This window comes from Rana temporaria, chromosome 3 (assembly GCF_905171775.1).
Source record: "Rana temporaria chromosome 3, aRanTem1.1, whole genome shotgun sequence".
Lineage (NCBI taxonomy): Eukaryota > Metazoa > Chordata > Amphibia > Anura > Ranidae > Rana > Rana temporaria.
In genome coordinates, this window is record NC_053491.1 from 423,069,433 (window position 1) to 423,095,216 (window position 25,784).

At 42.8% G+C, this 25,784-nt stretch overlaps 1 protein-coding gene across 10 annotated transcripts in view; it reads right to left on the bottom strand.

The window, feature by feature from the left end:
• The window catches only part of ANK1 (ankyrin 1), a 373,803-nt gene that overhangs the window by 126,472 nt on the left and 221,547 nt on the right, over positions 1-25,784 (bottom strand). For all 10 annotated transcript variants that reach the window (XM_040346192.1, XM_040346197.1, XM_040346201.1 and 7 more), the window contains exons 4-11: positions 22,816-22,914; positions 21,486-21,584; positions 12,370-12,555; positions 10,191-10,289; positions 9,764-9,862; positions 5,944-6,042; positions 2,823-3,020; positions 2,417-2,515 (exon numbers count right to left, since the gene is read on the bottom strand). In XM_040346192.1, coding sequence (XP_040202126.1) covers positions 2,417-2,515; positions 2,823-3,020; positions 5,944-6,042; positions 9,764-9,862; positions 10,191-10,289; positions 12,370-12,555; positions 21,486-21,584; positions 22,816-22,914 — 978 coding nt within the window. The remainder of the gene's footprint in view (positions 1-2,416; positions 2,516-2,822; positions 3,021-5,943; positions 6,043-9,763; positions 9,863-10,190; positions 10,290-12,369; positions 12,556-21,485; positions 21,585-22,815; positions 22,915-25,784) is intronic.

Sequence of the window (25,784 nt, forward strand, 5' to 3'; positions counted from 1 at the left end):
TTACCGTCGAATTTGCGGCGGTATTCGGTGGTATTTTCCAAGTTTCAGCTCCCTTATATACCAATATAGCATTTATGTACCGTACTTCTTTTGCAAAAAATAAACAAGCTTTCCATTTATTCTACACACGCCTACCTCACTGTCTCATGGCTGTTTAAAAACACTTCTCCATTACATCTGCCTTACTTGGAAAGACTATAGGTCCTGACACAGGAAGGAGTTGACCAGCTGAGCTCATTAGCACACACTCTGCATCATCTACACTTCTGGCGACATCAATAAATGAAACGTACGTCGAGACACTTCCGGTCACGTTCAGCCACTTCCAGATTTGGCACAGAGGGGCGGTGGAACGCACGCTACACCTACCCACGAGAGTGAGAGACAGTGCAGCTGGTGCTCCACGTCACATCTAGCTGTAACACGCTTGATTCCTTTGTGCCAAGGTCTCGGCACTTGCACAAGTAAGCGGCCATTTGGCTTTTGTTTTTAATCTGTTTTACAATAAATCGCAGAACTTCACTATGGCCCTCTTTTCTTCATTTTATTCATGGTAATTTCTTCTGTTGGAGTCCATTCCTGGCCAGTCCCATCCAGGTACCAGTACAGACCTTAGGCCACCAACTGTACTAAAGCTCCACCTGATCCTTTTTTTATACGAAGGGTCATGGTGGTCTGGTAAGTAGGCACTTACTTCTACCTTTCGCCGGGTGTCGCCAGTTTGATATCTGTTCCGTGGTGATGGTATCTACTCTCAAGTCAACCATGTGATGCATGGACTTACCAATGCTTATCATTTAGTGACCATTGCTGCATTTTTTGGACCTGTTTGCACCTATTTTTTGATGTTGTCATTATATAAGCACTTGCACTCTAAATCACTATTATATTGTTGACCTTATAGTTAATATATTGTTTCAAGCTAGAATTTGGAATTTATTTATCACCTACTATTAGCGCCCCCTTATTATTATACACCCTCCACATTGCTAAAGTTGTTTTCACACCATTTTAGGGGAGCAGCTTCATTAATATATTTATATTTTTATTACCATAGCGCAGAGTTCTCTATTTTTCATTACCCACCCATTTCCAGGAGTGATTGGCTAGGCAGGAGGATAGATTGTGCAGGGTGTGTGCTAATGAGCTCAGCTGGTAAATGCCTTCCTGTGTCAGGACCTATAGTCTGTACAGGAAGTAAGGCAGAAGTAGTGGAGAAGTGTTTTAAACAGCCATAAAGACAGCAAGGTAAGTGTGTGTAGAATAAAAAGAAAGCTTTTTTTTTTTTGAAAAAGAAGTATATTAATGCTAAAGTGGTACAAAAGGGAGCTGGAATAAAGGGGGGAAAAGGGTGAACTTAGCCTTTACCTCATAATCACATACCCTTGGCAATGTCTTGTTTTTTTTTTTTTTTTTATCTTAACAGAATCGCACTTCCTACCCAAACCAATGTTGGGGTGTGTCTGACCAGGTCTCTTAGATTACAGAGTGCACTGGCCAGTGTGGTTGAACTCTGGTACCTACAGGTCAGTGAAGACACAATGTACAACTACTATGACAGGAAATTGAAGGCAAGGCTATGAAAGTGGAGGTAGTTAGTAAAAAATCTATTGTTACTTCAATTGGGTTTTAAAGTGACAATAAAGGTTCATAAAAAAACAAAAAACAAACATGTCATACTTACCTTCTCTATGCAGTGGGCTCCTCCTCTTCAGCCAGTGCCCCCAACAACTAGCCACTTGCTCTGGGGGCACTGGTGTGTGCTCGCTTCCGAGCCCTGCTCTTTACGCCCATAAGACACAAAGCCACAGCTTGGTCCCACCCCCCCCCACTCACTGCACACTAGCAGGAGCCAATAGGAAAAAGGGAGTTACCGCTTCAGGTGGGTATGTTGGATAATCAGTAGCTTCTCAGGAGACCAGGAGTGCCAGCAATGCACAAGGCAAATTGTAAAGGCTAAAAGAATGGACAGCTGGACCCCCAAAAAAAACACCCTTGGGTTGTCTTTAAGTAAAAAAGATGACAAATACACTACAAAACACAGCAGAACAGTGGAGATAGCAGCCTACGCGTTTCACACTGCGGTCAGTGCTTAATCATGGCTATAGCTGGAGCCAATAGCTTCTGCTGCTGTCTCAATCAATGGGGAATGAGACACCCAGGAGAAGCTCAGCTCTCATGCACATTGCTGGATCGAAAAGAGCTCAGGTGAGTATTGGGGGGTCGCTGCACATAGAATTTTTTTTATTTTCATGCATAGAATGTATGAAGGTAAAAGACCTTGAGCTTTTAAATCCACTTTAATGTCAAAACAAAATGAAACTGAGCTGAATAAATCAAATTAAAGGGATTCATGTGAATAACCTCACATATAAACCATGCCCACTGAAAAAACAGCTTAACACAGCCTCCTTACCTCTGTGACCGCATCAATGGACGCCCCAGATTTCAGGAGAAGCTCCATGACTCTCATGTGACTCTTCTTGCACGCTATGTGTAAGGGAGTGAAGCCATTCTACAAAGACGACAAGGCAAGGGTTAAAAATGGAAGAAAAGGGTGACATGATGAACATTTAAAATAAATGCAGTAAAAAGCTGACTGAAGTAGACAATGGAAAAATGATCAAATGAATCAAATACAGCGCAGAAAGGTGACCCAGGAGGAAAGCATTAGGAAGGCATACTAATGGGGCTGATAAATTATAAAAAAGAATTGTGGAAGGAAAACGATGTTTCATGGGTTTTGTGAAGAGAAATATGACAATTGGTCAGACATTCAGAACTGCATATATTGGGATCAGTTTTGCCTGAAAGAGACGTACTAGAGCCCGGGAATTAGGCTTGGCCCCCTTCTCCAGAAGAAGTTTTGCCACGCGATGGTGACCACAGTGTGCTGCCACGTGCAGCGGCGTCAGGTGATCCAACGTGATGTCATCAATCTGGGCCTGGTATTGGAGAAGTAGCCGCACGCAGTCCAGATGGTCTCCTTGGGAGGCCATATGAATAGGAGATAGACCATTCTGGTAACAGAGAAAATAATCGGTAAAGGAAATCTTAAAATGCACCTGTCAGATACACGTTAAAGTTTTATAATTGATAACCCACAAAACACTGCAAGTATGCTGATGTGTTCAAATGGCCTGGGACATTGCAGACAGAGAAGTACACAAATGTGTACAAATATGATGAATGCCAATTGAACTTTCACTTTAAATCAGTAAATATAATGCAGGTGCACCAATACAAATGATGTGAAAAATCTTACAGTTACTTTTCTTTGAAAAGCAGCCACATCCTAAATAAAGAAGCCTGTCCCCTGCATGCATTCTCTGTGTAGAAACAGTGGCCTCTCAGCAGAGGTCTCACATGCTTCCTGCTGAGCGTGACTTATTGCTGAGCAATCAGCAAAGCTTCAAGCCCTGTACACACGCTCGAGAAAACTGACGGAAAGCCGAGAACCCGGCAGAAAAACTGCCATGGAGCTTTGGTCGGGAATCCCGGCCGTGTGTATGCTCTACCGGCACTGTCTCGCAGTCTTTCCCATAGGTAAGTAGTAGATCTGGCGGGAAAAAAAACGCTGGGAATCCCAACGGGAAAATAGAGAGCGGGTTCTCTATTTTCCTGACGGGATTCCCGGCTGTTTTCCTGATGGGAAAACTGCCAGGGAGCATACACACACGTCCGGTTTTCCCGGCTAAAAGCTCTCCTGGCAGATTTCCTGCCGGGAAAACTGCTCGTGTGTACGAGGCTTAAGTCCCTGCTGATTGGAGAGCTCTAGCAGGGGGTGCGTCAGACCTCTACAGAGAGGCAATTGCTTTGCAGGGAGCAATGGTCCTTCATTAGGCATGCCAGCAGGGCATAAGTGATTTCCTTTTACTAACGTCACAATAAGGAAGATGGGGTCTGACTAGTTGCTATGGGTACTGTACTGTGCATTTACAGGTTCTTATTACATTCTTGTACTTGTGCCGGAGGAAACTGACAGTTGACATTCAAAAGAGACTGGGCCAGATTCACATAGGTTAGCGGATCTTTAGATCTGCGTAACCTATCTGATTTAAGATCCGCCGCCGCAAGTTTTTGAAGCAAGTGGTAATTCACAAAGCACTTACCTCAAAACTTGCGGCGGCGTATCGTAAATCCCCCGGCGGAATTCAAATTCCGCGGCTAGGGGGAGTGTACTATTCAAATCAGGCGCGTCCCCGCGCCGTTCGAACAGCGCATGCGCCATCCGGAAATTTTCCCAGCGTGCATTGCTCCAAATGACGTCGCAAGGACGTCATTGGTTTCGTCGTGAGCGTAACTTACGCCCAGCTCTTTTGTGAATCGACTTACGCAAACAACGTAAAATTTAAAAATTTGACGTGGGAACGACGGCCATACTTAACATTGGCTGCGCCTCATAGACCCAGGGGTAACTATACGCCGGAAAAAGGCAAACGCAAACGACGTAAAAAAAAAGCGCCGGGCGGTCGTTCGTTTCGGAATCGGCGTAACTCCTCATTTGCATAATCGTCGCGTTAAAGATAGGGAAGCGCCACCTAGCGGCCGGCCTGGAATTGCAGCCTAAGATCCGACGGTGTAACACAGTTACACCTGTCGGATCTTAGGGATATCTATGCGTAACTGATTCTATGAATCAGTCGCATAGATACGACCGGCAGAACTCAGAGATACAACGGTGTATCAGGAGATACACCGTAGTATCTCTTTGTGAATCTGGCCCAAAGTCTTTGTTTTTCCATTGTTGAACTGCATGCTTCAGTGGCTTGAAGCCAAGGTGTGCATTCCCAGTGAGGGGCAAAACAACAGCATCCATCCTTTCCCAACAGTACCTATTCACCTTGTGTACACTCTCCCACCCCTCCATTTAGCTTTTATGAGCGAAGATTGTGACTCCTCTTACTCTCAGTGACATAGAACTGCTGCTCATTCATTAGCTCAGTGTTGTCACATGGGGGCAGAGAGACAGCCCTCGCCCTTGTGTAAGCTTTGACTAGAATGACTCGGAGCATACACAGTTCTTCCTTTCCTCAATCCCGGTGTTTCATCAGATTAGGCAACCCATCAGAATTTGTAACGGTAGTGACGTTTTGACGCCGCCATCTTGCTACAACCCGCATTCGGCACAGTAAGTATACACTGTGAAGGGGGCAAGCGGACATCTTGATACACCCACCAGAGTTTTGCATTTCTCAGTTATTTTTAATAACAGTAAACTGAGCTTATATAGTGAAATACAGTATTTAGAAGTTCATCTGACTGTTTACATGTTGAATTATAAAAGCAGCTGTGTTCTGTCAGATTAGCAAAGACGTGAGATCAGCAGGTTTGCCGCTGCTTTTAAAATTCATCATCTAAACAGTCCATCAGATTTCGAAATACTGTATTTCACCTTATAAGCTCCGTTAAATGGTAAAAATATGTGTAAAATGCAAATTCCAGTGGGTGTAACAAGATGTCCGCTTACCCCCTTCTCAGTGTATCCTTACTGTGGAGGAATGCGGGGTGTAGTAAGATGGCGGCAACGGAAAGTCACTTCCATTACAAATTCTGACGGGTCGCCTAATCTGATGAAACACAAGAAAGCAAATGGAGTGACAGAGGTGGGTGGGGGGAACAAAGTAAAGCTGAGAAAGAATGTCAGCGCCAACTATTATCTGTACCAGATTCAACCCACCTAAAATAATAAAAATAAATAAGCCTATCTGCCCAAATAGGGTGCAGTTATGGTTTTCTTGCATATAGGGACTTTGTAAAGATGAATGCAAAGCCTTATAACTATGTCAGTTCCCAGGAATCAGTCACCACCTCTAGTGCCCACACTCACCATTTTGCGTTCAGATAATTAGAGCTGTATAGTTTTTGGGCCTTTGGTGGTTACAGTATTAGTTCCAGTTTGTTTCTGATATGTCAATCTGTTCTGCCCCTAGCTAGACCTACCTTTGTTTTGGCTTGTATGGGAGCTCCATGATCCAGAAGAATCTCTGAAATCCGGACATGTCCATTCCTTACAGCACAGTGCAAAGGGGTCAGCTCATCCTGTGGGGAGCATAGTAATGTTGGTATCATGCATAATATGCAGGCTATTAGCTTCTACACACAATTTTCTAATAGGCAATGTACAGTGCTTTGAAAAAGTATTCATACCCCAAAAATTTCCGACATTTTGTCTTGTTACATACAAAAATGTAAATGTTTTTCATTTGAATTTTATGTGATAGACCGACATAAAGTGGCTCATAATTGTGAAGTGGAAGGAAAATTATAAATGGTTTTCATTTTTCTTTACAAATAAATATGTGAAAAGTGTGGCATGCATTTGTATTCAGCCCCCTTTACTCTGATACCCCCTAACTAAAATCTAGTGGAACCAATTGCCTTCAGAAGTCACCTAATTAGTAAATTTTCCATAAGCTTAGAACATCTCACGGAGCACTGTTCAATCCATCATCCGAAAATGGAAATAGTATGGAACAACCGCAAACCTACCAAGACATGGCTGTCCACCAAAACTGACAGACCAGGCAAGGAGAAGCAGCCAAGAGGCCCATGGTAACTCTGGAGGAGCTGCAGAGATCCACAGCTCAGGAGGGAGAATCTGTCCACAGGACAACTATTAGTTGTGCACTCCACAAATCTGGCCTTTATGGGAGAGTGGCAAGAAGAAAGCCATTGTTAAAAGAAAACCATAAGAAGTCCCGTTAGCAGTTTGCAAGAAGCAATGTGAGGGACACAGCAAACATGTGGAAGAAAGTGCTCTGGTCAGATGAGACCAAAATTGAACTGTTAGGCCTAAAAGCAAAACGCTGTGAAAACGAACACTGCACATTACCCTGAACACACCATCCCCACCGTGAAACATGGTGGTGTCAGCATCCTGTTGTGGTCAGGGACAGGGAAGCTGGTCAGAGTTGATGGGAAGATGGATGAAGTCAAATACAGGGCAATCTTAGAAGAAAACCTGTTAGACTCTGCAAAAGGCTTGAGACTGGGGCGGAGGTTCACCTTTCAGCAGGACAACAACCCTAAACATACAGCCAGAGCTACAATGGAATGGTTTAGATCAAAGCATATTCATGTATTTGTACATGTTGATCATAACCGCCTTAATCTTCACATCCTAAGAGTGAATAAATTCAGTTCCTCTAATTTTTCCTCATAACTGAGCTCCTCCATGCCTCTTATAAGTTTGGTTGCCCTGCTCTGTACTTTCTCCAGTTCCCTGATATCCTTTTTGAGAACTTGTGCCCAAAACTGAACTGCATATTCCAGATGAGGTCTTACTAATGATTTGAACAGGGGCAAAATGATATCTCTCTCTCTGGAGTCCATACCTCTCTTAATACAAGTAATAACTTTTCTCGCTTTGGTGCCAACAGTTTCAACAGACAGGATGTGAGGTGTCAATCTCTAATGGAGCACAGACAGAAACGTTTTTTTTAGTAGAGTAGGGTAACGCTACAACCCTTATCAGGTTTTTCTTGCTGTTGATGTCCCTGTTGCAAGTACACATGGACAAAAGCTTGGCCGGTTCAGCAGGAATGTTCCCCTTGCTGTTCAACAGAAGCCAATCGTTAGAAGGGCTTCTGTCGAACGGTCTAGCTGGAAATCCAGCATTCGATTAGCCAATGCGTTTAGCTTTACAGAATTTATCTCCATTATCTGTAAAGACAATTTATAGAGACTATGAATGCTGTTTTTATACTATAACATATCATTCTAATAAGTCATCAAGTCACCACATCATATCAGAGTCCGCTCTATACGTCAGAGTTTTCCCTATATATCAGAGACCCCCTATGCATCAGAGTTCCCCCATCACATCAGATTCCTCCCATCACATCAGATTCCCTCCATTACTGAGTCTTTTCATCACATCACAATCCACCCATTAGAAATCCCCCACCAAATCACAGAGTACCCCCATCAGCAGCATGGCAGAAGGCAGAAGGTGGAGCAGGTCTGGAGGGGCCAGACTTTCATTCTTTTCTGAATGCTGGGGGGGCTCTTCATGCTGCCTGCCCTGGATCAGCGCCATGAGTTGCCATGGTGGGGGTGGGCTGACTGCCAACACCATAGTAACAAATGACTCTGTGCGTACTGCCCTAAAGCATCATTGGTTGTTATGGTGCAGGTGGCAGGCATGCCCACACCATGGCAACTCAGGATTATGGCCCAGGGCAAACTGGGTCCTGGCTCCCCAGCTGAGAAACAATGTATTAGTCTAAGATATCTGTAAAACAGCTGCTATAGGATAATAAGAGGTTAAGCTGGCCATACATTATACAATTTTCTTATTGTATTACCTTCAACTATGTAGTGTAAGTGCCTGCCTGATTGCATACAAATTGAAAGTGTTTAGGTTTGGCCTCATATTATATGGTTTTGGTAAATCTAAAGAAAAATTGTACAAGAAATTTGTAGAATGTATGGGCAGCCTTAAATGTGAACAGCGGTGGTGATTTGTACTAAGTGAAAAACTGAAGACCACAGCTACTGGCCAAGGCCTTTCGCACACATTGTGTGCATACAGTATTTAGACCCGCCAGCAAGAATCTCACCGGAGGCAATCATTGTAAATGCAGGGATGGATCCAGAGTCTATTCTCGGGAGGGGCACCCAGAAAATTTGTCGGGGCAATGGCTGGTGTTGTCGCTTCAATCATCACAGCGCCATGGTTGATATGGTGTCAGGATGACTGAAGCGCATTATTACTATTATTACATTGTAATATAAAATTAAATAGTTCTCACCATAATTCAGAATCAGTTTGAACCCTGAGAGTGTGTCACTTGCCATCGTTGCCTGCTTCCAGATGCGGATTGTCACTTGCCACATCCCCTGCCACCAGATGTGTCCCAGAGTGAGGCAGGGAGAGATGATGTCAGAAATCCACTACCCATCAGAATATGCAACCAAAGTGATGTTGCATTGCGGCCATCTTGGTACATCTGCACTTGTCCACAGTAAGCCTAGGGTTAGAAGTCGGCAAGCGGACATCTTTATACACCCAGTAAACTCAGCTTATATAGTGAAATATAAGTTGAGTTTACTGTTAAAAATAACTGTGAAAAGCAAGACTCCGGTGAGTGTATAAAGATGTCTGCTTGCCGACTTCTAACCCTAAGCTTACTGTGGACAAGGGCGGGTGTACCAAGATGGCCGCAACGCAACGTCACTTCAGTTGCACATTCAGATGGGTAGCGGCGGCATCCTGACAGAACACCTGCCTACTTGTTCAGGCATGATTGCTCACTCACCAGCCTGCCCGACCTCTCGCTCACCCGCCGGCGCTCACCCGCTCATTATATTCTCTGGGGGGGGAGCAATTGCCCTGTTGCCCCCCCTGGATCCGCCCCTGTGTAAATGTGGCCATACACTCACTCAGCTCAAGTTTTACATCTTTAATTGAAATCAGGATAAGAACTGAATTTTCAATCCGCATTCCACCAGGGGCGGCTCGTCCATTAGGGGCGCCCGGGCGCTGCCCCCCCTATTCTCTCCACCCCCCCTATATGCAGTTGATAGATTCATACATAGCATGAATCTATCCAGGGCTGCCCCCTATTCATGTGTCAGGCCCCTTTTGGGTCACCAAGCATATGAATTAAAGCGGCCAGGTGGACTCGGGACGCAGTGCCGTTTCGCTGGTGGCCCGGGGGTAGGGGTTGTTTGCCCCCCCTTCAGGAAAAAAAAATCCACCAGCCCCCACTGATTCCCACATTTTGTTGTACCAGTTCTGCTTGAAACAGCTTGTTACCTTGGTGAGCGCATCATTTTGGGCTCCTCTATCCAATAGCAGCCGCACCATGATAACATTCCCGCGCCGTGAAGCGATGTGCAGAGCGCTTATACCATTCTGTAGAGAGACACATGTACATAGAATTTAGTGTATCACATGGAAGGAGCTCTCTACCCTATTAAAGGAAACCTGAACTCATACAGCTGCTTCCACTACTGACCTGAAAATGCCAGTTGCCTGACTGTTTCCAGCACTTACCTGGAACAAGCATGCAGCCAATGAAGTCAGAAATCCTGATCTGCATACTGGTTCCAGCTCAGGGACCCAGAAACCACTAAAGTCTTTCAATCTGCATGACAGGCAGGCAACTGGGCATTTCAGCCTATGTATTTCTCTCAGGTTTCCTTCAGTATAATGAAGTTAAAGCAAAGTCAATGTTTTGTACCGGGGGAGTGAAGTTAACATTTGCACCCCTGTTCAGGAGGAGCTGGGCCACATTCAGGTTCTCATAGTGGGCTGCGATGTGTAGGGGTGTGAATCCTGTCTGTAATACAAAAAAAAAACACAGTGAATTATGGATTGAGAAATAGATCAAATGCTGAATAAAGAAACCCTTTAGCTGAGGCTGCTGAGTTTAAAAGTGTGGACCAGCAAGACAAGGACGCTGCCATACTTTACATGAAACCTTAAACTGAATGACCATCAGTTATGGCAAACAAAATAACATTTTTACCTTTTCTGATCCTTTGTTGCATTTCAGTACTACTGAGTGTCCGCAACCTCTTTTCAGCCACTTCGTGTCTACATGCATAGTCTCAGTGGATGGTTGCTTGGCATTTCTAAGGGGAAGGTTTCCTGTTGACGACAACAGTGGACCATGCCTTTGTATTTTATGTGTCTGCCCGGCCACTTGTACTCTCTATTCGCTAAATACATGTCCATAAAGTGACATTGCAAATAAAACAGATCTATATGAAACTGCAAGACCCTTATTGCACCCAAAGAACAAAGGGCCAGATTCACATAGCCCGGGCGCAGCGTAACGTAACTGGTTTAAATTACAGCGCCGCAATTTTTCCAAGTTAGTGCCCGATCCACAAAGCACTTACCTGGAATTTTGCGGCAGTGTATCCTAAACCCGTCCGGCGCAAGGCGTGCCCAATCGAATGGGGCGAGTCCCATTAAAATTAGGCGCGCTCCCGCGCCAGGCGTACTGCGCATGTTACCGTCGCAAATTTCCCGACGTGCTTTGCGCGAAGTTACGACGCGCCAACGTTTGGTGAATCGCGACGGGTAAAAAAGACTTGCGCCGGGAAAAAAAAATTTTAAAAAAAAATTTGAAAGCGACGCGGGAAAGACGGGCATACTTTTACATGGTGTACTAATTTTACACTTTGTAAAAGGTGCCCTATCTTTGCGAACGCAAACTAACACTTGCGGCGACCTAACGACGGGAAAAAATTTCGTGGATCGCCGTAACTGCTAATTTGCATACCCGCGGCGGCCGCGGTACTGCATCCTAAGATCCGACAGTGTAAAACTATTACACCTGTCGGATCTTAGGGATATCTATGCGTAACTGATTCTATGAATCAGTCGCATAGATAGAAACAGGGATACGACGGTGTATCAGCAGATACGCCGTCGTATCCCTTTTGTGAATCTGGCCCTGAGATTCTATTGAGAAAATCAGCCTAATCTCTAGCGTATACTATAGCGTATGACTATGAAAGTCTGTTTTACCCACAGAGAGATGCACAGGTGTTCTGTATCCTTACAGCTGCTGCATCACAATTAAAGTGTTACTTAGACCCTTTTCACACTGGTGGCGTTTTTCAGGCACTTTAGCTCTAAAAATAGCGCCTGTAAAGCGCATTAAAAAGCCTCAGCTGCAATCCCAGTGTCAAAGCCTTTCACACTGGGGTACTGCGCTGGCAGGGCAAAAAAAAAAGTCCTGCAAGCAGCTTCTTTTCAGCGCTGTAGGAGCGGTGTATGCACCACTCCTAAAGCGCCCCTGAAATCAATGGGCAGCGCTGCCAAACCACCGACAGTGCACCGGCAGCAGCGTTTTGCGGGTGCTTTTAACCCTTTTTCAACCGCCGATGCCCGGGCTCTTTCAGTGTGAAAGCACTCTAAATCCAGGACCCTGCATTCACTATATCTGGTCTCCCACAGTACACAGACACGTAAATACAATTATTTTTGTAAATATAAACTGCTAAATCCGTTTTCTCATCAGCAGTTAGAGCAATCTTGTGACTTCTATCAGTGTCTGGTTAAAGCTTGTAAGAGGTGTTTTCATTCTCCCCTGATTATCCTATAAGGATGCAGGACCCCTGACCCTCTGTCTGGACAGTTCTAATTGGCCCTCTGCTAATCACATGCACTCTCCCAAGGAAACAAATCAACTGGGTAAATTCAGCCTGCTCACATTAACGGTTCAACTCTCGGCTGGTTCAGCCATGTATGGCTGGCCTAACATATGCAATTGCTGTGTTGAAGAATTTATGAGATTTTAGTGATTGAGTAACCAAGCAAAGAAAGGAAGAAACAAAAAAAAAACACATTATTACTTCAACCATGCAAAAAAAATGACTGGCAGCTGCATAGCAGTACAAACTGACCTTTGACAATACATCTGCGTTGGGGTCATTCTGAAGCAGGACAGCGGCGGTTCGGGTGTCATCGTTTCGAGCTGCAATATGCAGAGCTGGCAGTCGGACCTTTCCTTTCATCCCATAGCTGATGAGGTAAGCCACAACGTTCTCATGACCTTGCTGCAGAGCTACGGCCAATGGGGTAAAGCCGTCCTGTGGAAGGTTTTGAGAAAGAAGAGATCCCTGTTAGAATGTATGATTCTTGTTAATAACGAAGAAAAAGGAAGTTAAGGATGTCGTAGGTCTCATGAGTGATCTGCTGCCTTCTTATATAACTTAAAGACTCAAATGGCAAGATTTCTCTGCTATGGATCCTGGCTCTGTTTCCCTTTATCTTGAGGATCTGGTGTTCCAACTCAACAATAAGTGTTTCCACTCCACACCTCACCTATTATATAATAGCAATCAAAAATCCCAGTAAGGAGAGTAGAAGGCCAACAATTGGATAAACCAATCAATAGCATGGGACGAAAATGGCAAGAACGCGGTGACGTCATTGACTACGACGAGCCAGCGCTCATCACATTCAATACCGTCGCCGCCATCTTGCTACACCCCACACTAAACTTGTATGCTACCACACATGCACACTCTTATGGAGAATGCGCGGGTTTCGAATGGAACAGGTAAGCATACAGATTTTTCGGCAGGAAACACTCTGCCGGGAATCCTGACAGGAAAACAGGGAGCAGGTTCTCTATGTTCCCTGGGCAGTTTTCCTTTCGGGAAAACTGCTAGGGAGCATACACAAGGAAAGAGGGAGTAGCCGCTCCAGGTGGAAACCCAAATGAAAATCCACCTTGGCAGATAACTCAGGTGCAGGCAATGCACTCGGCAAAGCAGGAACAAAAGATGTCTCTGGACAGCCGCACTCTGAATTTTTTTTAGCCTTTATTAAAAGAAGGACAGCACTACAAGTCACAGCAAAAAATAAAACAAAACCTGGCTGCTGACGCTTTTCGCACTGGAACTAGTGCTTAGTCATAGCTGACACAAGGCCTGGATTTCCGGCTAAATGCTCTCCTGGCAGTTTTCCTGCCGGGAAAACCAGTCGTGTGTATGAGGCTTTTGGGAATTTTCTCTAAAGAAAAATAGAAACCAAAGATGAGACACAGAAAACCCTATTAGTGGCTCCCTCAGACCATGACATTCTACAAGATGCCACTGGATGTGCCAGTTCAAAGTGAAGAAGTCCTACAGCCAATTTTTAAGCATATTTGCATACATGCAACATCTCCAGAGTTGCAAATTCCCTTGATGAACAAGGAATTTACTGTTTGTTTTACTGTCTTTTTGTATCAAATTCCCCTATTGGAGTAAAAAAAAGAAAAAGTCCAGGAGGCATCGTACAAGGATACCGTTTAAAAGGTCATTGACCCATTTGTATGAGACAAGTCTGAAATCTTGCTATGTCCTCCACTCTGTCTCTGTGAATATAGGTCACACATCCTTTAGGCAGAAGCAATTTGTGAGCTGCCACTTTACTCTAGCCTTTTTTGCTGAATGACACGCAGAGGCCAATGGCAAGAAATGCTATAAATGCAACTCCAAGAATCACGAAACACCAAAACCCCACAAGCTAATACAATGCCATTAACTGTATGCCCTGGTGTGCCAGAAAATTGCTAGGGATGGCTAGAAACCCTGACATATGGAATATTTCATCTCACGTTTATGCAAGTGACTGCATGCTTCCTCTATCCCTCTAATTCACCAAAGCTAATCAGCTTGCCCCTTAACCCCCGTATAAGCTACCCACACCCTCAGATACCCCTACCATACCCTTTTGCCCCTTCTATCTATTTTCCCCCTCGTTGCCATACCCCCTTAGCTACATACATTCCTATTGTAGACTTCCTCTAACAGTCTAATGTTATGTCTGAATTAACAAAGCTATATTACTCTTCTGGATATCCTCAATGCCTATCTGCCATTTAACCTTTGTATGGTGTTACCTTATATATTGACTTGAGTATACTGTTTAAACTGTTAAAAATATTTTTTAATAAAAAATATCTAGAAACGAAAACTGTAAAAAAGCTAGCAGAAAAATTTGTCAGTCTTGGATAATAAGATAAAAAATCATCTTTATAATATATGAATTTGTGCTAAAAAATAAATAAACTCATACCCTCGTGACCATTTGGGAGAAGATACCTCAATAGAATCTATCGCTCATTTAATTATTTTGTTGTAAACACCCCTCTGTTATATAGCTCTTTATTCCCCTTCTCTCTATATTCAAAATAATCCTCTTTCTTCCTTATCTCGCTCTTACTTTTATGACAATACTCACATAACCTTTCTTTTTCTCTTGACAATTTCTTATTTCTTTTCGACTGTTCTCTTTATTTCAAAATAATATTTCAAATATTTTGCAGTACCTCTTACAATGTAAAGTCATCAACCATAACCCTACACATTTCGCTGCATTTAAAGTGGTTGTAAACCCAACCACACAACTTGCACCTACAGGTAGGTCTAGATTAAGGCTTACCTGTAGGTGCAAGAAATATCTCCTTAACCTACATGGTTAAGGAGATATTTACCCAAAAACGGGCACCGATGTCTGCGGCACATGCGCGCCATAGACAATGGTGCAGGCACACAAGTGGGCCGGCTTCATGAATGGAATCATGCCGGGATTATGCCGGTCCCGCGCGCATGCATGGGCTCGTGCCGTCCCGTGCGCATGCGCGGGAGTGACGTCATCGCCGCTCCGGCCAGTCACAGTGCCGAAGTGGCGATACACGGAAGGGACCAACTAGCTCATTATGCCTTTCTCTTGCAGGGTTTTTTTTTTAAATACCGGGTTTACTTCCGCTTCAATGGTTTCTTTAGGGGTTAATTGTGCCCATTTTTTTGCATGTAAAGTCAATTCACAAAGGGTTTCTGAATATTAAAATGCAGCTACCGCCTGGCTGGGATTAACCATGGAGTGTCTGGTAAAGTAAACATGAAAGGAACCATTTAAGGATATATACTGTACATAGACACCAACGCAAATAAGTTCCGAAATGAAGTTATGTGTAATAAAATGGAATGACACAGGGAAAAAGTGTTGAACACGCTAACTGAAATTAATTTAATACTTTGTACAAAATCCTTTTGTTGGTAATGAGAGCTTGAAGACGCCTCCTGTATGGAGAAACTAGTCGCATGCATTCCTCAGGTGTGATTTTTGGCCTATTCTTTCACACAAACAGTCTTCAAATCTTGAAGGTTCTGTGGGCCTCTTCTATGAACTCCGATTTTTAGTTCTTTCCATAGATTTTTTATTGGATTCAAGTCAGGTGATTGGCTGGGCCGTTCTAGCAGCTTTTTTTTCTTTCTTTGAAACCAATTGAGTTTCCTTGGCTTTGTGTTGGAGATCATTGTCTTTCTGAAATGTCCACCCTCGTTTCATGTTCATCATCCTGCCAGATGGCAGCAGATTTTTACCAACAATGTCTTGGTAAATTTTTTCCATTCATCCTTCCTTCAATGACATAAAGTTTGCCAGTACCGTATGCTGAAAAACAGCCCCACACCATGATGTCCCCACCTCTAAACTTCACTGTTGGTATGGGGGGTGTTTTTGGGGTGATGTGCCAATTGACCTCCAAACATGGTGTGTATAATAATGGCATCCAAAGAGTTAAATTTTGGTCTTATCTGAGCAGACTATATTCTCCCAGTATTTCCCAGGCTTGTCTAATTGTAAAATTTAATGAGCTTCAACATGCTTTTTCTTTAGCAATGGAGCGCGCATACAGGCCATGGCGGTTGAGTGCATTATTTATTGTTGTCTTTGAAACAATTGTACCTGCAAATTCCGTGTCTTTCTGAAGCTCTCCACAAGTGGTCCTTGGCTCTTGGATAACTCTTCTAATAATTATTATTATCCTGTGTCAGAAATTTTGCAAGGAGCACCTGGTCGTGGCCGGTTTATGGTGGAATTAAGTTCTTTCCACTTCTGGATTATGGCTCCAACAGTGCTCACTGGAACATTCAGAAGTTTAGAAATCCTTCTGTAACCAATGCCATCAGTATATTTTGCAGCACTAAGTTTGTGAAGGTTTTTTGCTTTTACCCATCATGAGATGTATCTTGTGTGACACCTTGGTAACGAGACACGTTTTTATAGGCCATCAGTTGTGACTGAACCAGCTGATATTAATTTGCACTGACAAGGGGCAGGATTGCTTTTTAATTACTGATAGATTTAGGCTGGCGTCTTTGCTTTCCATGCCTTTTTGCACCACCCTTTCTTCAAGTGTTCAATACTCAGTCCATTTTAATACACATAACTTAGTTTCTAAACTTATTTGTTTTGGTTTCTTTGTATGCATGGATTGCATGGGTTGTTATGGACAATACTTATTTTACCCACTGTATATATATATATATATATATATATATATATATATATATATATATATATATATTACAACTTTTAAGGACAAGAATGTTGAAACTTGCAGTTTAAATGAAGATGTCGATTTTTATTTTAGTTTTGGGTGGACACATGTGTATAGACTCACCCAGGACAGAGTCTTTTGGAGGGGACTGAATGCTAGCCTCTTGCCTACCGACTATAGGCCTTGGCATTTGAGGGAGCTACAAGCATTTAGGAAGATGTTCTGTTATGTAAAAAAAAAAGGGAGATTTTTTAAAAAGCCTCTGTCCCAGGTGAGTCTGTCACAACATGTACACATATAAGGTGTGTATAACACTGAAATTATGTAATATAAAGCTAAATTCCAAATACATCCCATTGAATATCCTAGCACATTTCCACAGTATGATCGATATTAGGGCGTGTTCCATTCTCATGTCACCTTGGCCTGTAGACTATGACACGTTGCCTTTTTGCTGAGAGCCACAGATCTGTATGGGCTCAGATGGTGTCAAGGGCATTAAGACAATGGAAATTAATGATATTGACTTGTTTTGCTGCGTTAAGTAAACTGCATGTCAAAGTGCAGAAATAAAAATAGAAAAATAAATAAAAACGTCTTTTAGAGTCACATTTTTCATGATAAGGCAGTTTAGGTTACACGCTTTTATTAAAGTGACAGGTGCACAGGAGAGCCTTTTCTATGAATATTATTAATACCTTTTGGGAACTATCCTAGGAGGGCAATATTTTTTATATAAACAAATATTACGGTGCTGTTTCATCAGCCATTTTAACAATAAAAATGTAATTAGATATGTAACGATAATGTCCCCAACCCTTAAGGGAAACCTGCCATGACAGTTGTGTCATTGCTGGCCTCATTTTGAAAATGCTAGTAGCCTGGTTCTCATAGTGTTCCATTGACTCCAATACTTTTTAAGTCGCTGATCCGCTTACTTCACTTCCTGCATATCTGTTCTGGGCCAGTGACTCAGAAAATGTTGAAGCCACTGGATCATTCAACTAAGGCCTCGTACACACGATAGGTTAAACAGAGGACAACGGTCTGATGGACCGTTTTCATCGGTCAAAACCGATCGTGTGTGGGCCCCATAGGTTATTTAACCATCGGTTAAAAAAAAGCAAACTTGCTTTAAATTTAACCGATGGATTCCTAACCGATAGGTCAAAACCGATTATTAGTAGGCACAACCATCGGTTAAAAATCCACACATGCTCAGAATCAAGTCGACACATGCTTGGAAGCATTGAACTTCATTTTTTTCAGTACGTCGTTGTGTTTTACGTCACCGTGTTCTGACACAATCGTTTTTTTAACCGATGGTGTGTAGGCGTGACGGACCATCAGTCAGCTTCATCGGTTAACCGATGAAAACGGTCCATCAGACCGTTCTCATCGGATGGACTGATCGTGTGTACGCGGCTTAACAGTTTAAAAGAAGTCAGCATTGACAGGCTTTGGTCTTCTCTGTCAAGAAGACCAAAGCACCGAGCACAAGGTCAACCTATTCCACACGTCCCCTTCTTTTTCCCCCATAGTTATTATAGGGGAAACAGGAATGGAACTGGTTTTGTCTCCCTTTATTTAGTTTGTTAGCAATAAATAGTGTTTGTATAGCTGAATTTTAAAATTGTACTTTTCCAAGATGGCGTCTGGTTTCCATCTAATACATGGATCTTCAAACTATGGCCCTCCAGTTGTTCAGGAACTACAATTCCCATCATGCCTAGTCATGTCTGTGAATTTCAGAGTTTTACAATGCCTCATGGGATGTGTAGTTCCGCAACAGCTGGAGGGCCGTAGTTTAAGGATCCCTGATCTAATATATCAGTTGATTGGCTAGACAGAAAAAACTGCGCCAGCAATATTGAACCAACAACCGGAATAGTTGGGGTGATGAAAAATAATAAATAATGACCCAAAGTGCAATGGATAGGTCTCAATATGTATCCATAAACATGACAAATGCCACCACTGTGAATCTTGGAAAACGTGAGAGCCCGCCACCTAGTGGAAAGCCGCTTACCAGAAGGGCAAGCTTAACCAGCGTTAACACAATGCCCGGCCGTGGTCTCCGTCCACAGGATTGGAACACAGGAACCCCAAACAGAACTTCTTCCAATAATGAAGGTGCTAGGCTCGTGTGTGGGCTCAGTGACGTCACCACCACCACAGTGCACTTTGGGATCATTATGACTTATTTTTCATCACCCCAACTATTCCGGTTGTTGGTTCAATATTGCTGGCGCAGTTTTTTCTGTCTATTTATTCTGTGTTTATCCCACCTAACTGCAGCCTTTTTTTATCTTTTTTTTTTTATCTATTTCTTATTTATTGTTGGTTTAGTAGGATAGCGCAGTTTTTTTGTACTATATCAGTTGATTACGTAATTAAGATAAGCTGATGAGCGACGTATGAGGCTTCAGTACCGTTTGCATTTCGGGGAAATTATTTCTAGCAATACGGCGTATCACACATTCGCAGCAGTAATCATGCCATATTCCCCCCAAACCCGAGAACACATTGTCAAGTAAAGAGTTGATGCCTGGGACAGAATTTTACTGCAAGGCTGCCACTATGCCTGTCCCTTAACACTGTCCTCCTCCCACTCTTATCAACATGCCTAAACTTCTGCTATTTCCCATTTGAATTTCCAGAGGCACACTTGAGACTGGAAACTTTGTTTTTATGTTTTGTTTAGGGGTTAACAAACTTGGTTGCGAATAGGATGTTTATGGGATGCCCACTTGATTTATCAGCAAAGACCTCTTCAGGGACACTTCAACTATATACAGTCTTTATACACTCCTCTTTTGCCTCCTGCACAAACTTGCTTGCAGATCCTCAGTGGTGTCAGCTTAGAAAAGTCTAAAGCAAAGGCCCTTCACAGGCAGAGACCGCGGGCCCCTATCCTTGAAAATGATTGGATGACACCACTAGCACTTTCACTGCACCCATGGTCACTGGTCCCAGCACCACCTCTTCGGGCTCTGCCAGCCTGCTAGCTGCAGCAGCCCCTTTCACTAGCCCTCTTGGCTACATCCCACAGACCTTCCAGACTGCACACTCACCAGCCCACCTGGCTGACTTCTCTTGGAGACCTCCTGGATGTGCGCGCTGGCTCCTGATGTCCTCACTCTTGCACCCATGCCTCTAGACAGGTCTCCTCCATGTGTTGTAACAGGATCCCTCTAGCACCTGAGCCCCAGGCCCGAGGTCACCCCCCCCTCAGACTAGGGGATTACACTCAAGAGCCATTGACGGCCTCCTGAGCACTCCATCTCCAGTTTCCACTCGACTTTGCTGTCCTTACTGGCATGAGCCTGAGTATTTAAGAGGAGCCTACCCTCTGCTAGCCCATTTGCTGAGGATTGCTGGGGCTCTCTTCAATACTCCAGGCAGCTCCTCCCAACCTCCCTCCCGTTCTTATGCAAGTAGGGGGGGGGGTTCCAGAGGTGCTGCCTAATGAGTGATCCAGCCTCCCTGAGCTACTTACTCTGACCCAGATTAAACCCAGTCTGGCTCTCAGCCAGGCTAATGTACCTACACTAACAAACTATGCACACCTAACATTATACACCAGAGGGTGCTTTATAAGGAATTGTATCGTATGCGCAGAACCTATGAGAAGGGCATCGAAGTACTGAATTTGATATTGGTCCTGAAGCTGCTAATACACTGACCTAAGATGTGTACAAAGGGCATAGGGGTCGATTTTAAGAATTATTTTGTAAGTTAAAACAATAGTTACAGACAGTTTACAGTACAAGTTAAATGAATAAAATAAAAAAAAAGGGAAAAACAGCCCCCCCAGGTGCATATCTACATCTGGGGTTTACAGTCTTGAGCTAAAACTCTAGAAGGGGGTTTAGGGAATCCAACATTAGTTCAATTTAGTGGACTGGGAAGGATGGGCAGTGTTTTTGAGCCTGTCCTTTAAGCTAAAATGTCATATAACTTAGATTAAAATATAAATCTTATCCCTTTATCCCATATAAATTGTGTTTTAACTAAACCTTAAATGGCTCCATTTTTGCATTCTCCTCAATAGACATTTCACCAAAACATTCCAGCCAAAAGGTAGCAGCATTTTAATGTGCAAAAAACGTGTGCTCTAATCTTTGCAGGTTGCATTGTATTTGGTAAATTGATCAACGTCATAAAACATTTAGCAAAACTAGAAATGATGCTTTTGATCATAAAAAACAACAAATAATGCAGCAAAATGCCAATATCACATGTATTTTTGTGAACTGACCCTTAAGTGGCTCACAGCTGCAGAAGTATGTCATGCGGAACATACAAGCTGTACTAATTAGTGGGAATAAAATTCACAATTGCATTAGAGCAAGCCTTGTCCCATTATTGCCTGATTGTAACTAATGAGCTTCTGCCTTATTAATTAAATAATTGCACCATGAGGCCTCATGCATTGTATTAAAGTGTACATTGTTCAAAATAAGAAGAATGTTACCCCATGGAAACCAGTCATGTTTAATTTGTAATTTTTTCATCACAGGTTAGAAAATTAAGGAGATGGGTACTCTGGGAAACAAAATGCCATATACCTTACAATTCTTGTCTCAAACACATGGACAAGTAAATCCAAACCTGCACATTTATGTCAAATTTCACTATCAGCCAATCTCCTCTTTTCTTGAGCATTTAGAAAGCACTGACCTCAGTAGCTAGGTTCTGATTGGCTCCATTCTCCAAGAGGAATTTGACCACGGGGAGATGGTTCTCTTGCGCCGCCATATACAATGGGGTAAAGCCTTTCTGCAAACAGGAAACAGAAGCGCAAAGGTCATGTGGCATCTCTACAGGACACTTTTCTACCCCACTCTGCACCTCAGCCAATCAGAGAAAGTCTAGTATTCATTCAAACAAACATAAGGCTTTCTGTGAATGGCTGACCAGCGCTTAGCCCGACTCGATTTTGTTCGGGGAATGGGACAGAAAGTCTCTGCCCCACTACCGGAACACAGCACTGTATACTGTATATAGATCATGCTACCTACTCGTACAGTTTACAGAGTACTCACAGTAAGCACATGTATCGGTGAAATGGACAGTTCCTTAGGGCCATCTTGGTCCAAACAAACTATTTAAAGCTAAATTAAACTTGGAGCTAGGCTTTAAAGGCTCAATTAACAAAGCTTTAAAAAAAAAGTAGAAGAATATTTATTTTAGCCATGTAACATTCAAATCTCACCAGACTCAGCTGATAAAACTTACTTTTTTGAAAATTATGATCCTTATCCGATGTGTTGGCTTTGTGAATTGAGCCTTTTTACAATTGGTTAGAACATCATACACAAAATATACCAGTATAGATAATTAATACGATGGATATGTACATATAGCAAGTACCGTATATACTCAAGTATAAGCCGACCCGAATATAAGCCGAGGCACCTAATTTTACCACAAAAAAATGGGAAAATGTATTGACTCGAGTATAACCCTAGGGTGTCCATGTGCATGCCTCACTGTGCCTCACTGTGTCCATGTGCATGCCTCACTGTGTCCATGCCTCACTGTGCCCATGCCTCACTGTGTCCATGACTAGACTGACGTTTAACATGGGAGTCTATGGAAGGGGTGCCCGGCTTTGAAAAATCGGTGCTCCCCGGGCCGTGCGTCCCCCGGACAACAAACTTTGCACACTTGTAGAGGAAAGAGGAAGAGTGGTAGCCGGTACCGGATCCCCAAAGTCCAGGAGATCAGACGCAAAATGGTGACTCGAGTATGAGCCGAGGGGGGCATTTTCAGCACAAAAAAAATTGCTGAAAAACTTGGCTTATACTCGAGTATATACAGTAAGCAGTAAGTAGTGTGTATATCTTAAATTATCTATATTTCTGTTTTGGATAATAGTGTCTATATTCTTTATCCATTGACAAAGATAGCAATATTAATACTAAACTTAATTTTTATTTCTAGTAAATTGGATAGCACCGTAGAGCATTCTTTTTCATGTATAACATAAACAATATAGTCTGTTTACCTGTGACTGACTGTTGACGTTGGCCCCATAGTTGACAAGCTCCCGCACCACATCCAATTGACCAGCCAAAGCAGCAATGTGCAAGGCCGTGTTACCCTTCTATATAACCAAAATGACAACATTGATCAATAACATGAATAACAAAGAAGACATTGATCTCATTTATCAAAATGTCTGAAAAAGAAAAACTTTCTGTATTACACTATAACTACCAATTAGATTGAAAATAATGAGTGTAGTATAAGGGTCTGTGTAGACTGATGTTGCTGTCATATGCTGTCTTTTGTATTTGAATGCCCTTTGAACATAAAATGTAGTCAAAGGCTGAGTCATATCTATTTAGGCAATGCATGGAAATGTAGCTCAACAGGACCTGTTGCATTCAAATAACTGCAAAATTAAGAGAGTCAAACAGCTCCAGAAGTGACATCTACAGGGAGTGCAGAATTATTAGGCAAGTTGTATTTTTGAGGATTAATTTTATTATTGAACAACAACCATGTTCTCAATGAACCCAAAAAACTCATTAATATCAAAGCTGAATATTTTTGGAAGTAGTTTTTAGTTTGTTTTTAGTTTTAGCTATTTTAGGGGGATATCTGTGTGTGCAGGTGACTATTACTGTGCATAATTATTAGGCAATTTAACAAAAAACAAATATATACCCATTTCAATTATTTATTTTTACCAGTGAAACCAATATAACATCTCAACATTCACAAATATACATTTCTGACATTCAAAAACAAAACAAAAACAAATCAGTGACCAATATAGCCACCTTTCTTTGCAAGGACACTCAAAAGCCTGACATCCATGGATTCTGTCAGTGTTTTGATCTGTTCACCATCAACATTGCGTGCAGCAGCAACCACAGCCTCCCAGACGCTGTTCAGAGAGGTGTACTGTTTTCCCTCCTTGTAAATCTCACATTTGATGATGGACCACAGGTTCTCAATGGGGTTCAGATCAGGTGAACAAGGAGGCCATGTCATTAGTTTTTCTTCTTTTATACCCTTTCTTGCCAGCCACGCTGTGGAGTACTTGGACGCGTGTGATGGAGCATTGTCCTGCATGAAAATCATGTTTTTCTTGAAGGATGAAGACTTCTTCCTGTACCACTGCTTGAAGAAGGTGTCTTCCAGAAACTGGCAGTAGGACTGGGAGTTGAGCTTGACTCCATCCTCAACCCGAAAAGGCCCCACAAGCTCATCTTTGATACCACCAGCCCAAACCAGTACTCCACCTCCACCTTGCTGGCGTCGGACTGGAGCTCTCTGCCCTTTACCAATCCAGCCACGGGCCCATCCATCTGGCCCATCAAGACTCACTCTCATTTCATCAGTCCATAAAACCTTAGAAAAATCATTCTTGAGATATTTCTTGGCCCAGTCTTGACGTTTCAGTGTGTGTGTCTTGTTCAGTGGTGGTCGTCTTTCAGCCTTTCTTACCTTGGCCATGTCTCTGAGTATTGCACACCTTGTGCTTTTGGGCACTCCAGTGATGTTGCAGCTCTGAAATATGGCCAAACTGGTGGCAAGTGGCATCTTGGCAGCTGCACGCTTGACTTTTCTCAGTTCATGGGCAGTTATTTTGCGCCTTGGTTTTTCCACACGCTTCTTGCGACCCTGTTGACTATTTTGAATGAAACGCTTGATTGTTTGATGATCACGCTTCAGAAGCTTTGCAATTTTAAGAGTGCTGCATCCCTCTGCAAGATATCTCACTATTTTTGACTTTTCTGAGCCTGTCAAGTCCTTCTTTTGACCCATTTTGCCAAAGGAAAGGAAGTTGCCTAATAATTATGCACACCTGATATAGGGTGTTGATGTCATTAGACCACACACCTTCTCATTACAGAGATGCACATCACCTAATATGCTTAATTGGTAGTAGGCTTTCGAGCCTATACAGCTTGGAGTAAGACAACATGCATAAAGAGGATGATGTGGTCAAAATACTCATTTGCCTAATAATTCTGCACTCCCTGTATACTATACTATTGAATAAATTACAATATTTCAAAAAAAGAAATAGCAGGAGATTGTGACCGGCACATCTCTGCAGTGGGTCCAGTGCGAATTGCACAGGAGTCCAGTGCGTCTTCTAGTTCGTTTCAGGTACGAATTCAGCCCAAAATTTGGGCTAAAATCTGACCTGAAACAGTTAATGGAGACGCACTGGACTCCTGCTGTGACCCGCAGCGTGCTGCAGTGTGAACCCAACCTCAGTTATTAACTATAAGCCATAGAAAACTATAATCTTTCACAGTATTTTAGGCTCTGTGTGTATGTACTGTGTATATATATATATATAATATATATATATATATATATAATATATATATATATACAACTATAACAGCTTAAACTCTTCTAAGAAGGGTGTCCACAAGTATAGGAGTGTGTCTTTGGGAATGTTTGATCATTCTTTTAGAAGCGCATTTGTGAGGTCATGTACTGATCTGTTTAAGAAGGCCTGGCTCGCAGTCGCCGCTCTAATTCATTCCAAAAGAGCTCTATCAGGTTGAGGTCAGGACTCTGCGCAGTCAAGTCAAGTTCCTTCACCCCAAACTCACTCATCCATGTCTTTATAGACCTTGCTTTGTGCACTGGCGCGCAGTCACACAGAAAGGGGTCATCCCCAAACTGTTCCCACAAAGTTGGGAGCCTGAAATTGTCCAAAATGTCTTGGTATTCTGACACCTTAAGAGTTCCCTTCACTGGAACTTAGGGGCCAAGCCCAACCTTTGAAGAACAACCCCACACGATAATCTCTGCTCCACCAAATGATTTGGATCAGTGCACAAAGCAAGAATTTAGAAAAATGCAGGTAGAGATTGATCCGTAAATTGGGCCCACATGCCAAAATTAGAACTATAGGAAAAGATCCCCCTTGGTGGGACTTTACCAGCCCAAAAAGTGTTATTCAGGCACTGTAAGAAGGTAAATTGTCAACAAGATATCTAA